General features: G+C 31.5%; 2 protein-coding genes across 9 annotated transcripts in view; one reads left to right on the top strand and one right to left on the bottom strand.

Annotated features, from left to right (window-relative positions):
• Positions 1 to 406: 406 nt before the first annotated feature.
• Positions 407 to 5,074, top strand: LOC105209163 (uncharacterized). Its single transcript, XM_011179416.3, has 7 exons — positions 407 to 982; positions 1,047 to 1,168; positions 1,234 to 1,347; positions 1,507 to 1,757; positions 1,820 to 3,376; positions 3,504 to 3,742; positions 3,815 to 5,074. Exons 1-7 carry the CDS (start codon positions 767 to 769, stop codon positions 4,274 to 4,276), a joined length of 2,961 nt encoding a protein of 986 aa, XP_011177718.2. The 5' UTR covers positions 407 to 766; the 3' UTR covers positions 4,277 to 5,074.
• Positions 5,075 to 6,734: 1,660 nt separating this feature from the next.
• Positions 6,735 to 15,911, bottom strand: part of LOC105209164 (elongation of very long chain fatty acids protein AAEL008004) — a 102,108-nt gene continuing 92,931 nt past the window's right edge. For 7 of the 8 annotated variants that reach the window (XM_011179417.3, XM_054226146.1, XM_011179418.3 and 4 more), the window contains one exon: positions 6,735 to 12,333. In XM_011179417.3, the coding sequence (XP_011177719.2) occupies positions 11,932 to 12,333 (402 nt within the window). In that variant the 3' untranslated portion in view covers positions 6,735 to 11,931. The remainder of the gene's footprint in view (positions 12,334 to 15,911) is intronic. The other variant, XM_054226147.1, reaches the window with a different exon arrangement.

The raw sequence follows: 15,911 nt of genomic DNA, 5'->3' as shown, positions 1-15,911 counted from the left end.
CCAAGCAAATTTTATTGGTAATTTAGTTCTAAAGAACAACTCCTTCTTTAACTGAAATAAACCAGCATTTTGAAAAACATTTTCATTTCAGATCATTTTATTTGTAGAAAATTACGAAATAAATCGATTAATGGATATTTAATAATTTAAAGTTTAATCGATTAAAACTTTCATCGCTTCACAAAATTTCATTTATAAAATAGTGCTCATGGCAACCACTGAAAACACCGGACAATAAACAAGCTGAACGTCAAACTAGCTGTCAAATGAGCATTGCCTCTCACTTTCACCAACAACGTTAAATGGCTTTGTTTATATTTCCCTTTCACTTATGTTTGACATTTGCTGCGTCTCTGCCGTGCCGACAAACAGAACGACAACGACGGCGACGCTGTCGTTGCTTAGATTTTTATTTTCACTTTAGTGCGTTTGACTGCGACGATAGTAGAAAATTTTAATTTTATGCAAAGTTAAAACGGATACGGCGTCAGCAAAAACGTTGTAGTTTTAGGAATTGTGCGGCGTAAGTTTTAACAGTGTAGTTTTCAAGTTGGCTGTGATTGGAAAATGGAAACGAATTGCTGAAACTAAGCGAGCTGGTCTCGATTAGATCGACTGGTAAAATACTAGTCAGGAGGAGAACGAGAAAGTGTAGACGAAATTGTAAGTCTGTATACGGTGTACGTATCGTCGGTAGAAGTGGTTGCGGTGGTTTCTATAAGAACTGCTGCAAACGTTTCGGCAGTAAGATAACCAGTGGGTAGCGATGGAAGCCGATTTCAATGCTTTCGCTGAATCTTTATCAGCAACATCTGATGAAGAAGATGATTTTTCTACAGCTGAAGATAGTTCAGACGATTCGGATGGCGCTAGTAGTGGGCCATGGCAGCAGCAAATGAGCAAACAGTTGTGTGGCGCAAAAAATACGATTAATACAAATAACAATCCTAAAAATTTGGTGCATAAAATATACAATAGAGAGGTAAGTTTGTTCGAACAACAGTTCGCTGTAGATAATACTAACTGTTTCTGCTCCATCTATACAGCGTACTGACAATTTTGCGGGTAAAACTCGAACTGCTCATGCCCCACAACGCGCTTTCGATCAAGTGCCAAATAGATTAAGATTTTGTCTCAAGGATATTGTGCCGAAATGCTTCCTACAAGGGTGAGTCCGATCAGGCGTCATAAGTGTTTATAGCAATATTTACAATTATTTTTGTTCCATTGCAGTCACATGTTTATGGGTCTAAGCGCTTGTGGCCAATTCCTCCTTAGCTATAAAGTATGCTGCAATGACAATATGATGACCAACCACTATTCCTTTGGTTATGGCTATAAATATACGTAAGTAGCAAACTACAAACATGTTTTAAATACAAATTTTACATAAATCATCCTTCTGCTCTGGATGTTAGTTTTCTTTTTTTGTTTAGGTCTCAAATTAAAACATAAGAATGCCGAATATTTGTAACATTTACCAATCCCACAATTTCTAATTACTAGCTTGTACTTTTGGGTCTACCAACCGCACAAACCACTACGCAGTTTCTTCAAGTGCTGCCTTTTTGACGATCATGGTGTTGACAATCTGAAGAAAGTAACGATGACTCAGTGGAAGTGTTCCGATCCTCGCATACTCATTGTACATGGCGCAGCTGAAAATGAGCATGAGGATTCATATATAACCTATGTTAAAGTTCCTAAACTCGGTTGTTTAGATTGTAAGAAACTCCGAGACAATGAGGATAGTACATGTGAGTGTGTAATTTTTCTAACAAATTTCTTATAAACAATTGTGATTTTTATGTAATTTTAGACTTTCGTTGGCATATGCTGTGCTTAAAGTGCAACCTCACCATACACACAAAGTATTCTTCCTCAGAATCCGATCCAAAATTCGAGCCACACATAAACCTCATATGTCCCGAACGTGTTTTAATTGTATCCAATGGTTTTATGCATATGATGCATATTGAAGTGTTGCCTGCCGTAAGCACAACCAATACTCAGCCGCCACCACAACAACAGCACCATTTGTTATCATCTAGTCGTAGTACGCCGTGCCATGAATCATCAGCTATGAGCACATCGAGCATGGAGCGCCGTCTGCTGCCGCTTACTGCCGACGAACAAGCCAGTTGTGATAACCATAATAACGTTATCGCACGTATTATTGCCGACTTTAGTGATATCGAAACGGATTCAACGCATTCCAGCGAAACACCGATACGTGCTTCACAAAGTGAGGCGTCACTCACCTCACCGGGTTCGGCTGTGACATTTATTTCGCGTAAAACTTATGATGAAGTGATTTTCACCTGCAGTGGCAGCGCCTCACCCAATGCGGGTGCCGCTTCGAGCGGCAATAATGCGAGCAATGGCAATAAAATGGTTGAATCCACAGCCAGCGCCACAACGACAGGTCATAATAGCAGCCCTGGTGGCGGTAGCACAGCGCGTTTTAGTTTAATTAATCACCGCGGTCGGCGTCATCATCGTATCGTTACAAAATCCTTTCGCAATGGCGTCACAACCATCGATCTGCAGACAACAACTCCCAACTCCACCGCGACTCCAGCTTCGGCTACAATGGCTGATCGGCTGAACGCTTATGAATTTACCGAGGATAATGAGAAGTGTGAGAAGATCTCTACGCTGCGCAAGCGTCGCCTAGCCGATAAGAAATATGAATTTTCCGAAGACAACTCTGAGAATATTGTGCCGTTTACGAAAATACGTTCGGCCAGCAAAAATCTCACCATGTCGCATTACACCACCTCGTATGGCAGCAATAGCGCGCGTACGTTGCACCGTTCGGCCACTGCAACCGCCGCTGCCACCGGTTCACATCATTTCTACAATTCGCCATGCGCATCGCCATCATCATCGCCCCGTCCATCGCACGCATCGCCATCGAATTGCAACGATGCGCGTCACTGCACACCACCGCCCATGCATCGCGCTTCGCCCATAACTTCGCTGCAGCAAGGCTTTCGCTCGCCGCCCTGCAGTTCACCCGTTGCTGGCGGACACATACGTTCACCCAGCCGTCACGTGACGCCAGCACACATTTACGGCTCCATCTCGCCACCGCAAACCATTTCCACAGCCACACAGCAAATGTTGAGCTTTAAGCCATTGGGCACGCTATCGCCTCTACAAGTGTCGCTGGCCAAGCGTCATTTGGATTTGAGCGGCGCCATGTCACCGAATGCCAATGCGCCATTCCTATCGCCACGACGCGAAGAAAATCGTGTGGTGGAGCTGCCATTGCAGACAAACACCACGGCGGAGAAACCGCTGTGCACGAAAAAGTTCAAGCGACGCTTTGTGGAGGAAGATGACGCCGCCTCGGTCATAACCAGTGAAGAGGGTACGTTCCAAGTGCTAAGAGTAATTGTTTTTGTATTGCAAATTGTAGATCTCCGAATGTTTGGTTATGTCCAAAAATATCTTTTTGCAATAAAACGAAGAAAATTTATTTCATATCACTTCCTTAGACGACTGCATATCCCCGGGCTACCACACTTCGCTGCCCGTTGAGGTGCATGGCTCGTGCTATTCGGAAATGCAAATGATTTCTCAGGCCACTTACCAGCAACTCAATTGTCCCAGTGTGGTGATAACGCAACACTCTTTCGATTTGGAGACCTTCACCTACTACACAATAAGCGCTTTGTGCCAGAAGAACGAGAAGACCTACGATGTATTCTACGACTGGGCGTGTGAACTGATAAAGGTGTGTTATTTTTATTTTACTTTTTTTGTCAGTAATAATCGTTTTGTACTATATACATTACCCCTCCACTAGGTTTGTCCGCTAAGCCAGACAATCATTTGCCTGTTGATGGCACAGTTTTCGGCGCGCGATCAGCTGCCAACCTCGCCCACAAATTGCCTCAACTGCTCGTTGAAATTGGACTGTGTTTATCATCGGCGGCAATTTGAATGTCGCATACTCTTCACCTGGAACATGGAGAACGGTGAGTGGGAGGTGTTGGACTATGGTGAATTGCACGAGTATAAACAGTCTGACATATTGAGTCCGATCAAACGTTGTGGCCGCATACCGATTACATTGTCGCAGACAGCGAAAAAGCTGGCTAGCGAACTGACCGGCAGTCTGTGTAAAATCGAACAAAACTATGCGTGTAACCTGCGTGTGCTCGACTCGAATATAAAGAAGTCCAAATTGAGTGTGGCCGATCATGATAATGCCATTGAGTTGTGCTTGAAGCGACCACGCGGCAGCAATGGCAATGATCAAGCTTAGCAATAGCCAATAATAGAAGAACAACAATAATAATTGCCAGTGTGTTGAAAATAAATACAAATCTTTCTAGTATACAAAAACATACTTTGAGACTGAATGCGCTGATGTCAGCTATGAAAAGTGCGCTATGTAGTAGTGTGAGCGCGAAATGCTCAAGTCACTTAGTTGCAAATATGTAGTTTCAAACGTATCAAAAGACTATAACTAATTACAAGATACTTGCTGTAATTTTTTTTACTATTAATTAGACTAATAGATATGAATGAATATATTTCAATTTGATTAGTGATTTTGTGTTGCATTAACTAGCGTTTGTTGGTAGTCAGCAACTTCCCATTATAATTAAAACAATTTTAGTTGCAATCGCCTTTGTTGATATGTGTAAATTCAAAATATACATGCATACATATATATACATACTTGTGAATTAATTTTTGTTGCATTTGTTGCAAATTTCAGAAGAAACAATTTGTGTCTTGAAGCACTTGTGAATTATTAAATGTGTTTGTATCATTTTTAGTTTATAAAATCTATGTTTGTTTTTAACATAAGACAGCTCGAAAATGCTGATTTTCAAAAAAAATATCATTTGTTTTTATCAAAAATTACACATAATACATAAATGTATTGAACATGTTTTTTTCCTAATAATATCAACTATTTTTGGAGAACTACCGAATGAGTGAGACGAAAAACTAAGTTTATTTCCTATGAAATGCAATCCACTACTCCACATATTATCTTTATAAATTATCCAATCATAAAATAAAAATAAATCATATTTGAATTATAATCAAACGCTGTTTTATTGCATTTTGCTGCAGTTTGTGGAATTACAAAAAGTGTTGCATATCCAAAGGCGCACATTTCCGCTAGTTGCTTGAGTGTGCTTGTGCGCACCTGATGGTTTTTTGGAATTTGGTGCATCGAGCGGCTGCTTATTTGTTTTGCATTAATTTAGAACGACAAGGGCAGATGGAATCATTTTTTATTTATTATTAATATTTTATTTTATTTATTAATTTATACCATTTTAATATTTTTTTTTATATTACTTCAAATTATTTTTTTATTATTATTATTATTTTATTTTTATTTTTTTATGGAATATTTTTTTTTATATTATTTTAAATACATATTTTATTATTTTTATTTTATATAAACTATGTTTTTAATGTTTTAATACTGATTTGATTGATAGACAGACCTCTTATTTATTTTGCAATAAGTTAGAGCGACAAGGAGAGATGGACTTCGGTTTTATTCATTATTAATATTGAATTATTTTTTTTTCATATTTTGAATTAAAAATTTTTAATATTAATTCAAATACATAAATTATTTATTTTATAACTAAATTTTATAATTTATTTTTTTTTATTTTATTTTAAATTAATTTTAATTTTTTTTTAATCTTATACATATATTGTTTTAATAATTTTAATACTGAATTGATTGATAGAGAGACTGCAAATTTATTTTGCAGTAAAATAGAGCGGCAGGGGCATATGGAATAATTTTTTTTATTTCTTATTAACATTTAATTTATTTCATAATTTTTTTTAATTTTATTAAATAATATTTTTAATTATTTATTTTTAAATTAATTTAAAAAAAAAATTTTTTTTTAATTATTATTAATTTAATTTTTTTTTAATATTTTTAATATTTTAATTTTATACATATGATATAATTTTTATTAATTTTAATATTGATTTGTTTGATCGAAAGACTGCTAATTTATTTTGCATTAAAGTGGAGGGACTTAATTTCTATTTATTTATTATTGATATTTAATTTTTTAATATAATATAATATAATAAAAAAAACTTCATTTATTATTTTTTTCATAATATTTTAATTTATTTGTATTCTTCATTGAATTTTTGCTTATTTTTACCCTCATTAAATTTTATACATATTCCTTTTTAAACATACAACAATAAGAAATGATGTCATGACAATAATATACAAAAAAAAAATCACCCAAAAAAATGTAATTGTTGTATGATTGTATGTTTATTGCCTGCTTTCTAACTCCTACATACATACATACACGTGACTTTGTTTTTACAATACATACATACATACATACGCACATAAGAAGATTACGAGGAAGCTCCCCATTTCGAATGTTGACTTTGCAACATATAAAAACGATTAAACAAAGATAAAAAATAAATAAAAAAATTAAAGACAATTAAAAAAATATATAATAAAATGAAATAAAAACTTAATGCTAAAATGAATTAAGTCTAGCTCTATAAAATTCTAGTTCTAGGTACTTATAAATCATGCATTCATTTCCAAAAGCAAAGAGTTAGAAAATTAAAAAAATTATCGCTAATACATACAATTATTATTTGTTTTTAGTATTTACTTATATTTTACAAAAGCTATTTTTGTCAATCAAAGTGTGTTAATAATATTTTTTTTGTGTTTTTTAAAAATTGCGATTTGTCTCAAACACTACTGTCCATGGCTGTGCCGTAAAGGGTGGGAGGTTTATTTGTCAATGTTTTTTTTCTGTTTCAATCACGGCTGAACTACTTTGTATTTGTTGTATTTTTTTTTTGTTTAACACCGAAAGCTTTCTAAATAGATCAACTAAATGCAGTGGAAGTTTTCTAAATAGGTTGAGAGGCCTACAAAGCTTACTATACTTAAGCAACCCACATCAAAACTAAATAATACATTTATTTTGATAAAAGCTTTTGAAAGCACCTGTACTCAAAATATGTAAATCGAGTGTAAATTAGTATAAAAGTGTGGAATATCTAGACAAATAGTATAGTGCAAACGTGAAAAGTAAAAAAGTTTTGAGTTGTGTGTAATTTTTTGAAATTTTTTGTGAAAGCTTTCTAAATATATACATATGTAAAAAAATGCGTCAAAAGGTTATCAAAATATGCATATGAAATGCTAGACTTACAAAGGCTTTCTATTGCTTGGTAAAAGCTTTTTATTTTTACAAATCATTTTTTTACTAGATGAGCTTTCACTATTGTGTAATGAATATGTACTCATTTATATAAAAGTTGCATGAAAAAATCAAGACTACATCACTGCCTAATGTTGTTTTTCGTTATGTATGTTTATGTAACCGAATAAAATTCGAAATAATGACATTAAAAATTTAAGACCTACTTTAAGCTTTTGTTCGGTGGATCGATCATTTCAGCTTTCACAGTTTTGTAAGCTGTAACTCTCCATATAAAGTTTAACTTCCCTAACTCAAATTACCATAATCCACCAAAAAACTTCGAGTTAGAGAGACTTCCAGTTATGAATGGTAATTTGTATTGAATTTGAGTTCGAGTTATGGAGAACTTCAAGTTATAGAAGTTCGAGTTATGGAAGTTCAACTGTATATTTTTTTTTGAAAATTAATTTTTTTAATTGAAAATTAGTTTAATGAAGCTTCTACCATGAAATTATATAAAATTTCGAAAGCTTGATGTTAGTGATGAAAGCTCACATTCTAAAAGCTCATAATAAAAGCATCCTTCATTAAGCATGTTCGATTGTATTTTACATTTTAATTTAGTAAAAATCTATAAAAATACAAATTTAAGACAGGAAAGCTTTTCAAAAGCTTTTGAGCTAATATGCGAAATAAATCAACTAAATTGAATTTTTATTTTTTCAGCAGGAAAGTTCACGAAAAAGTAAATAGACTAACAATAAGAAAGTTTATTTCATTTAATTTTAAGTTTTTCATGGCTTCAGCGCTAAAAATCACTCAAAATACTTTCTTACTTTCAAAATTCGAAGTCGGTATTGGTTTGTTTTAATTGCTTCAAGATCTATTGCCTTATTTTATATTTATTAATTAGTTATTATTTTTAAGTATTTACTAAAATTTTTCGTTTCAACATTCTGCGAATGCCATATTAATCAATAATTTTCGCTTTACAATTACGCAATTCCAGCTACAGTAGTGTTTGTTGTTATTTGTTTTTTTTTTTATTATGTATTTAGAATATGATTGCTTAGCATATACTATACAACACACAAAATGTAGAGACTTAATGTTGTCATAATTATATTTTTTTTTTAAGCTAAAAAGGCTCATTTATCCATTAATGATTTATCATATTTTTTTTATTTAAATTTTTAGTTTAATTTTTATTTTTCTTTTTCAGTTTTTGGCTAGAGTTTCGCTGTTAAATTACTGTTTTGACTAATTGCTTGACTTTATAGTTTTCCATTATTATTTCTTTGCCTTACATTTGACTAAACATTGCTGCAGAAGTCTTTGCATTAAATACACAAAGTTGTGGTATTTACAATTAATTTTATTCTTTTAATTATTAATTATTTTTTATTTTTTTTAATTAATAATTATTCTTTAAATTATTAAATATTTTTTTAATTATTAATTTTTAATTATTTTTTAAATTAGTAATTCCTTCTGCTCTTTGCTTAATTTTTTTTTTTTTGAAAATTTTGTCCTCGCGCCTTCGCTTTGCTCTACATTCATAAAATACAAGTGTTTTTTTTTTTTGTTTGTGTATTTTCAGTTTATTTCATTTTCTCTTTCATAATTAATTTTCATATTATTCACAATATATTTTAAATTTTTTATTAATATATTATTATTTGTTTTTGTTTTTTTTTTTTGTAATTTCTCATTGTTTTGTATGTGTTTGTTGCTTTGCGTGCCGACAATTACTGCTTAGAATTGCTCTTATATTATAAGAAATTATTATGTATTTATATACAAATATTTCTAAACGCTTACAAACTGCAACTAACACACGCCCACACATATAGACAAATGCGCCGATAACTGCAAATATATTTTTTGAGCGCTTTCGTGGCTCTTACTACCCGGTATGCCTCGTTTAGTCCAGCTGGTGGCGCACTTTCTGTGTGCAATGTGGCATGCGCATAATAAAGTTCGCTGTAATTGTTGTAGTTGTTGTTGCTATTTGTTTGAATAATAAGCTTTAACGTATATTCTTTTGTCCCACATACTTTTTTTTAAATATATATTTTTATTTATTTTTTCACTTATTTTTAATATGTATAGAGTTTTTATGTTTATTTATTATTTTTTATTTATTTATTTAACTTATCAAACACACCTCTCGCTTACTATGCCTTACATAATTAATTAATTAATTAATTATTTTAAACTAATTAATTTCCTTTTTGCAGCTAGCAATATTAATAATTACAATTAAGTTTTCATTGCGTACATGCTTGTGGTTGTTGTTTTTGTTTTTTTTTTTTTAATTTTTTTATATTTTGTACGTATGTATTTATAAATATGATTCTCTTTGCTGCGATTTAAATGACTTGATTTTCCATATTTTTGGGTTTAACATTTAAATTTTTTTTATTTTTTATTTTTATTTTATTTTTTTTTTTACTTTAAGTTCTTTACATATTACATATACATATAAATATATAGTATATATAATGGATTTTGTACAACAGAAGAGACGAAATAAAAAAATTGTAAACTCAAAAGTAAGTTACAGAGAACACTTAGCATTCAAATACAGGTATATGTATATGTATGTACCTATGTATGTGTATGTATATCGTAAATCGTAAATTAGCAAATGTAACGGTAATATATAAATCGCATTTAAGTGCATACCTAAACCAGTATTATTTGTTGTTGTTTTTTATTATAAATTAATATTTTATTTTTTGTTTTTGTTTTTTTCACCTACAAGCGTAGTTTTTAAATCGTTTGTGTACATTTTGTTTTGTCTCAATTTATACCCTATATGCATAAATATATACTATACATATATATCACTATACATATATTTATGTGTTAATGTATTTAGATTTATTTATTAATTTTTTTTTTTATATACGTACGTCTGCACGTATATATATGTGGAAAATGCAGTTGCAAATGTGGTTTTGGGTGTGTATGTTGACACATACATATGTATGTGCGTAAATATGCGCTTGTATGCATGTATAATTTTATTACAATGATTGTTGTACTTGGCGTATGCTTAGTGCTGTGCGATTTGCTGTTGCTGTAGGTTGAGTTGGGCTAACGGTTACCTATACAAATATATATAGAAATTTATTTAAAAAAAAATTAGAAAAAAAATTTCGAATGTTGATAGAGGGTGGTATGTTGCTGGCAACATGTTGCAGCACACTTTGTTGCGCAACATATGTATATTCATGTGAGTAAAGTTTAATGCGTTCATACGCGTTTTAAGCATGTGATTTAAGTGTTACTTGTTGCTAGCAACATTGTTGAGGAACAAGCACAAGTATAATTTATACATAAATATATAGACATATGTAAAAAAAAAAATAATGTTACAATAACAGAGTGTATTAAAAAAGCATACGAAAGCGAAAAATTCTTTTGAACAAAATGTTTAACAACTGCAATATGCATGTTGCTAGACATTTCAATATATTTTTTTTAATTTCTTAAAATTTCATTTGAATTTCCAAATGTTGCTAGGCTCGTACAAGAAGCATACAGTTATTGCAGACTACTTGAATTAATGGGAATTAATTAATCTGTAATTAATGGTAATTACAGATAGACAACAATGAAATGTTGGCAACATTTTCCAGCAACATTGTTGCGAAACATATTTTTTTTATAAAAAAGTGGCATTAATTAATAAACAAAAAATATGCAACAGTTGAACAAAATTTTAAAAATATGTTGCCTGCAACATTTGTGTGGCACAACAAACAAAAGAATTATAAACTCATATATTTTTAACAGAACATTATGAAATAAAAAAGTGCAAAAACAAATAAATCTGTACATAAACTACATTTAACGGTAAAAATAAAATGTCAACAGAAATTTCTAACCGAAAAGTGAAATGAGCAAAATTTTTGGAATTTTTTTTGGCAACATTTGTATAGCAACATTGTTGCGCAACATTTGCCATAGCTGCAGTTTACATATATTTTAAGTGTATTAAACGAAAAATAAATACAAATAGAAAGTTTTTTTTTTAATTTTCAGCAGCAAATCACAACGCACTAATTATACACTTGCAAATGGTTGGCAACGCTTTGGTTGCGCTTTTCGCTTCCTGTTTGCTATTTCCTGCTTGCAGCTTTGTCTTCTGTTGCTTATTACACCTGTTTCACCTACTTGCGGCGGCAAAAAGCTACATATGCTACTCGCTGCTTTGGTAAGTATGCGCTCGCTTCGAATGTTTGTATGACTTGATCGGTATGTATGGGTGTGTGTGTGTGTGTATGTGTATAAATTTATAAATTTAATTTTAATGCGGTATGTGTATATACGATAGATATTAAAAAAAAAATTAATGCTTATTAACTTTTTCTTCGCGCGGATTTTTTGTTTGTTGATTTTTTTGATTTTGCTTCCACATGCGTTTAATTTAATTAATGAATTTCCTCTTGTAATAACTACGCTTTAATTAATTAATTATTAACTTATTTTTCTTCTGGCTTTGCTTTGCGTGTTGTTGTTGTTGTGTTTTTTCTTTTTGTTTTCTATGTATTTTTTATGTTTGTTTTTTAGCTTTGTTTTGTAGTTTTTGTGTTTTCTTAGCTTTGTGTGTTGTGGTCTGCTTAGCTGCCGCTGATGCCGCCGCTGTCGTCGTCGTCGCCGCCGCTGCATTAGCCATCGCCATTGCCTGCGCATGCGCCACTACGCCGCCAGTGGCCCTATATTATTTTTGTTGTTGCTGCAATTTGCGTTGTGTCAGCTGCGCGGCTAACGAGCCGCCCACCATTTTGCTGTGTCCGTTGGCCAGCAACGGCGCATCGCCGTTCTTGTACACGTTGCCATTCCCCGCGGACGTCTTGAGACTGCCATTCATGGTGGCGCCGTTACCGTTGACAAAAGCGGACGCTGACGCGGTTGCCGTTTTGTAGCCATTCTTCGGATAGCCGTTGGCAACGTTGCCATTGCTGATGACACCATTGCTGACATGACCGTTGGTGAGTAGCGCTTTCTGCTCGTCACCATCAGCGGCTTTGTTGTTGCTGTCAATCTTTTGCTTCTCCTCCACCACTTCGTCGTCGTCCTTCTCTTTGCGCTGCAAAATGAACATCAATAAGTTTTTGTGTTTCTATATGGGAGAAAGTACAAAGAGATACGAAATGTTGCAAGTGTTAATCACACAGATACCGTTATTCGACAGATACCATGCACAACAAGTGAGATACGGTTATTGTGGTGGTAGTGCAATGTGTGGCAGCAGTAAGTGCATGGCGGGGGTTGGCAATGATACACAAATACACATACAAACAGGTAATTGCATGATGGAGTGGTCGGATTGTATGAATGGAATTATTATTTTTATTTTTATAATTTATTTTTTATATTTATTTTTTTTTTATTTTAATTATTATAATTATTTTTTTAATTTCATATTTCATAAATTAAATTTTTATTTTATTTATTTTTTATTTTATAATATATTTTAATTTAATTTAATTTTATAATTTATTTTTTTTATTTTAATTATTATAATTTTTTTTTAATTTCATTTTTCATAAATTAAATTTTTATTTTATTTATTTTTAATTTTATAATTTTTTTTAATATTTATTTTAATTTAATTTTTTAATTATTATAATTTTTTTTTATTTCATGAATTAATTTTTTATTTTATTTATTTATTTAATTTAATTCAATTTTTTAATTTAATATTTTTTTTTATTTTTTTTAAATTACATAATTTTTAAATTAATTTTTTATTTTATTTATTTTATAATTTATTTTAATTTAATTTAATTTTTTAATTTAATATTTTTTTTTTTAATTTTAATTATTTTAATTTTTTTTAATTACATAATTTATAAATTAAATTTTTATTTTATTTTATTTATTTTTTTTTAATTTTTCATATTTTTAGTTTTTTTGTGTTCGAATGCATGAATTTTCATGAATTTGCATTTGATTAATTCATTGCACGATGATGATTACGATTGATTGGTTGATTTTTTAATGGTGGATAGCAGATAGTAGCAGTTGATTGTTTGTTTGTTGTTGTAGTTACAGTTGTTTACAGTTGTATGCGGCAAGCAAGCAATCGACACGGGATGAAACGAAAATGAAAAGAATTCAAATTATTTAACAACAAGTTCTTAGCTTAAGTCTTTTGTTTTTTTGCTCATACTATAAACATAACTCCACATTTGGCTGGTGAATAAACACATCGCAAAAGCTGGCAGAACAACAAAAATTGCGTACATATATATAACAGTACAATAATAAAATAATACAATATATAATATGATCTAGTTTAATAGAAAAAAAAATATTTATGAAAAATGTAAATTATTTATAAAATTTTTTCTAAAATTGTTATTCCCATAGGTATAAACGCCTCTGAAAATCATTACTGAAACAAATTTCCTTGAATAATATATTTATATATAAACCCTGGTCTCCTCAACAGTTAAATTTTACTAAACAAAATGAAGTTCAAAACAAAAGCCAACTTAAGAGTTTCACTTCAAAGAGAACAACAAGAGAGCGCGGCATTTTGAAACAAGCGCACAAAAAAAGAAAACTTCGTTTTTGTGCTCTCCCATTCATCTACACAAGCGTATCTCCAATAGCCAGCGCAAATGATGGACAACATTAGCATCATTTATTACACGCCGTGCTGAAGCTGTGCACATTCCACACACACACACGTATGTAACATACGCTGTGGGAATGATATTGAGAAATGTTGGAGATCGCGGCAGTCAAATAGCCTAGTAACCGAGAAAGAAAACCCACAGAAAGACGAAACAGTAACACATAAACTTATTTAGTAGCGAACCATGAAATTCATTGTTCAATTATGTAATAATCGAAACTTTCACTTGCATCACCATCACCAACGACGAGGAAGGTGGCGGCAGTGGCTACCAGCGAACGAACGCCAAGCGGTGCCAAGCGTCAACACCATCGTCATTGCCGTCATCGGCAATTCTCCAGTGCGCATTGTTGTCACAATCGCACAAACAATAGCAACACCAAGTTGGCTAGCGTTGGTTGGTTTTTTATTTTCGATCTTTACTTTTTATTTCACGCTGGCTTTTGTATTGAGCTTTTCAATGCATTAGGAGGCGTTGCGACTTTACGTTGATTTTGTATTTTTGTTTTTGTTTTTCGCTTTTATTGTTTGTTTTGCTGTTGGTAATTATACTATAGTTTTGGTTATTTCCTTCAACTTGCATTGCTGAGCTGTAAGTTTTATTTTAAATATTTTTTTTAACCAAATTTTTTACTGAAATTTATGCTGAAGATATTTTGCTTTGAAACAATGTTTCATATGCGAAGGAAAATATTAAAAAAAATAACTGAATGCATAAAAATTAAATTACATATATAAATAAATATAAAATTAATTAATTAAAGATTAAAAGTAAATGCAAAAATTTCTATTGGAGCTACTTTAAATATGAGTTGAAGTGCTATGAGGGCGACAAGTTGCAGAAAAATATTTTTTTTTTTCAGATTGAATATTTAAAAAAGTGTTAATTTTCGGAATACATATAAAATAAATAAAAAATTAATATAAAAAAATAATTAAATAATAATAAATATATATATATATGTATATATATATATAAATGAAGCCATAAATATATTAGACATATATTATTGAGTTGATAAAAAGCTGTGCAGTGCTTGTGCGTAAGAACAACCAAAGTAAAAGTTACTACATAACTACAGTCGAATCTGCTTAATTGTACGTATTTTTTCTTAAAAGATTAATATTCGTCAGTTCATCATATTAATAAAACTAGAATGTGTATTTTAAATAAATATTAATGCTGAAATAAAAAAAAATCTTGCAGAAAACTAACGAAATAAACTGAACTGCCTTTCTTGATATTCGATGATTTCGATAACTTCGATAAACTATTACCAGTTCGTATGATTTACCAGTTTCATGGAGTAAAACTATACTAAATTATTAGAATAAGCATAGCTCATATGTTGATAGTTTTCGAACTTTTTTTGTTGTCTTCATAGACAGAATGAAATTCAAACTGATCGATTGTTCTTATCGATTTTTATACCCTGAACAGACAGGGTATATTAAGTTTGTCACGAAGTTTGTAACACCCAGAAGGAAGCGTCGGAGGCCCTATAAAGTATATACATATATAAATGATCAGTATGTTGAACTGAGTCGATTTAGCCATGTCTGTCCGTCCGTCTGTCTGTCTGTATATATACGAACTAGTCCTTCAGTTTTTAAGATATCGTTTTGAAATTTTGCAGATGTTATTTTCTCTTCAAGAAGCTGCTCATTTGTCGGAACTGCCGACCGGACCACTATATCATATAGCTGCCATACAAACTGAACGATCGAAATCAAGGGCTTGTATGGAAAACTTCCGCATTTTACTACATATCTTCACGAAATTTGGTGTGAGTTATTGTTCATAGAAATAATTTAATCTCCGAAAAAAATGTTCAGATCGGTTCACTATAGCATATAGCTGCCATACAAACTGAACGATCGGAATCAAGGGCTTGTATGGAAAACTTCCGCATTTTACTACATATCTTCAAGAAATTTGGCGTGAGTTATTGTTCATAGAAATAATTTAATCTCCGAAAAAAATGTTCAGATCGGTTCACTATAGCATATAGCTGCCATACAAACTGAACGATCGGAATCAAGGGCTTGTATGG

The sequence above is a fragment of the Zeugodacus cucurbitae genome, chromosome 2, assembly GCF_028554725.1.
Source record: "Zeugodacus cucurbitae isolate PBARC_wt_2022May chromosome 2, idZeuCucr1.2, whole genome shotgun sequence".
Classification (NCBI taxonomy): domain Eukaryota; kingdom Metazoa; phylum Arthropoda; class Insecta; order Diptera; family Tephritidae; genus Zeugodacus; species Zeugodacus cucurbitae.
This window is presented reverse-complemented; position numbering and strand designations above follow the sequence as displayed.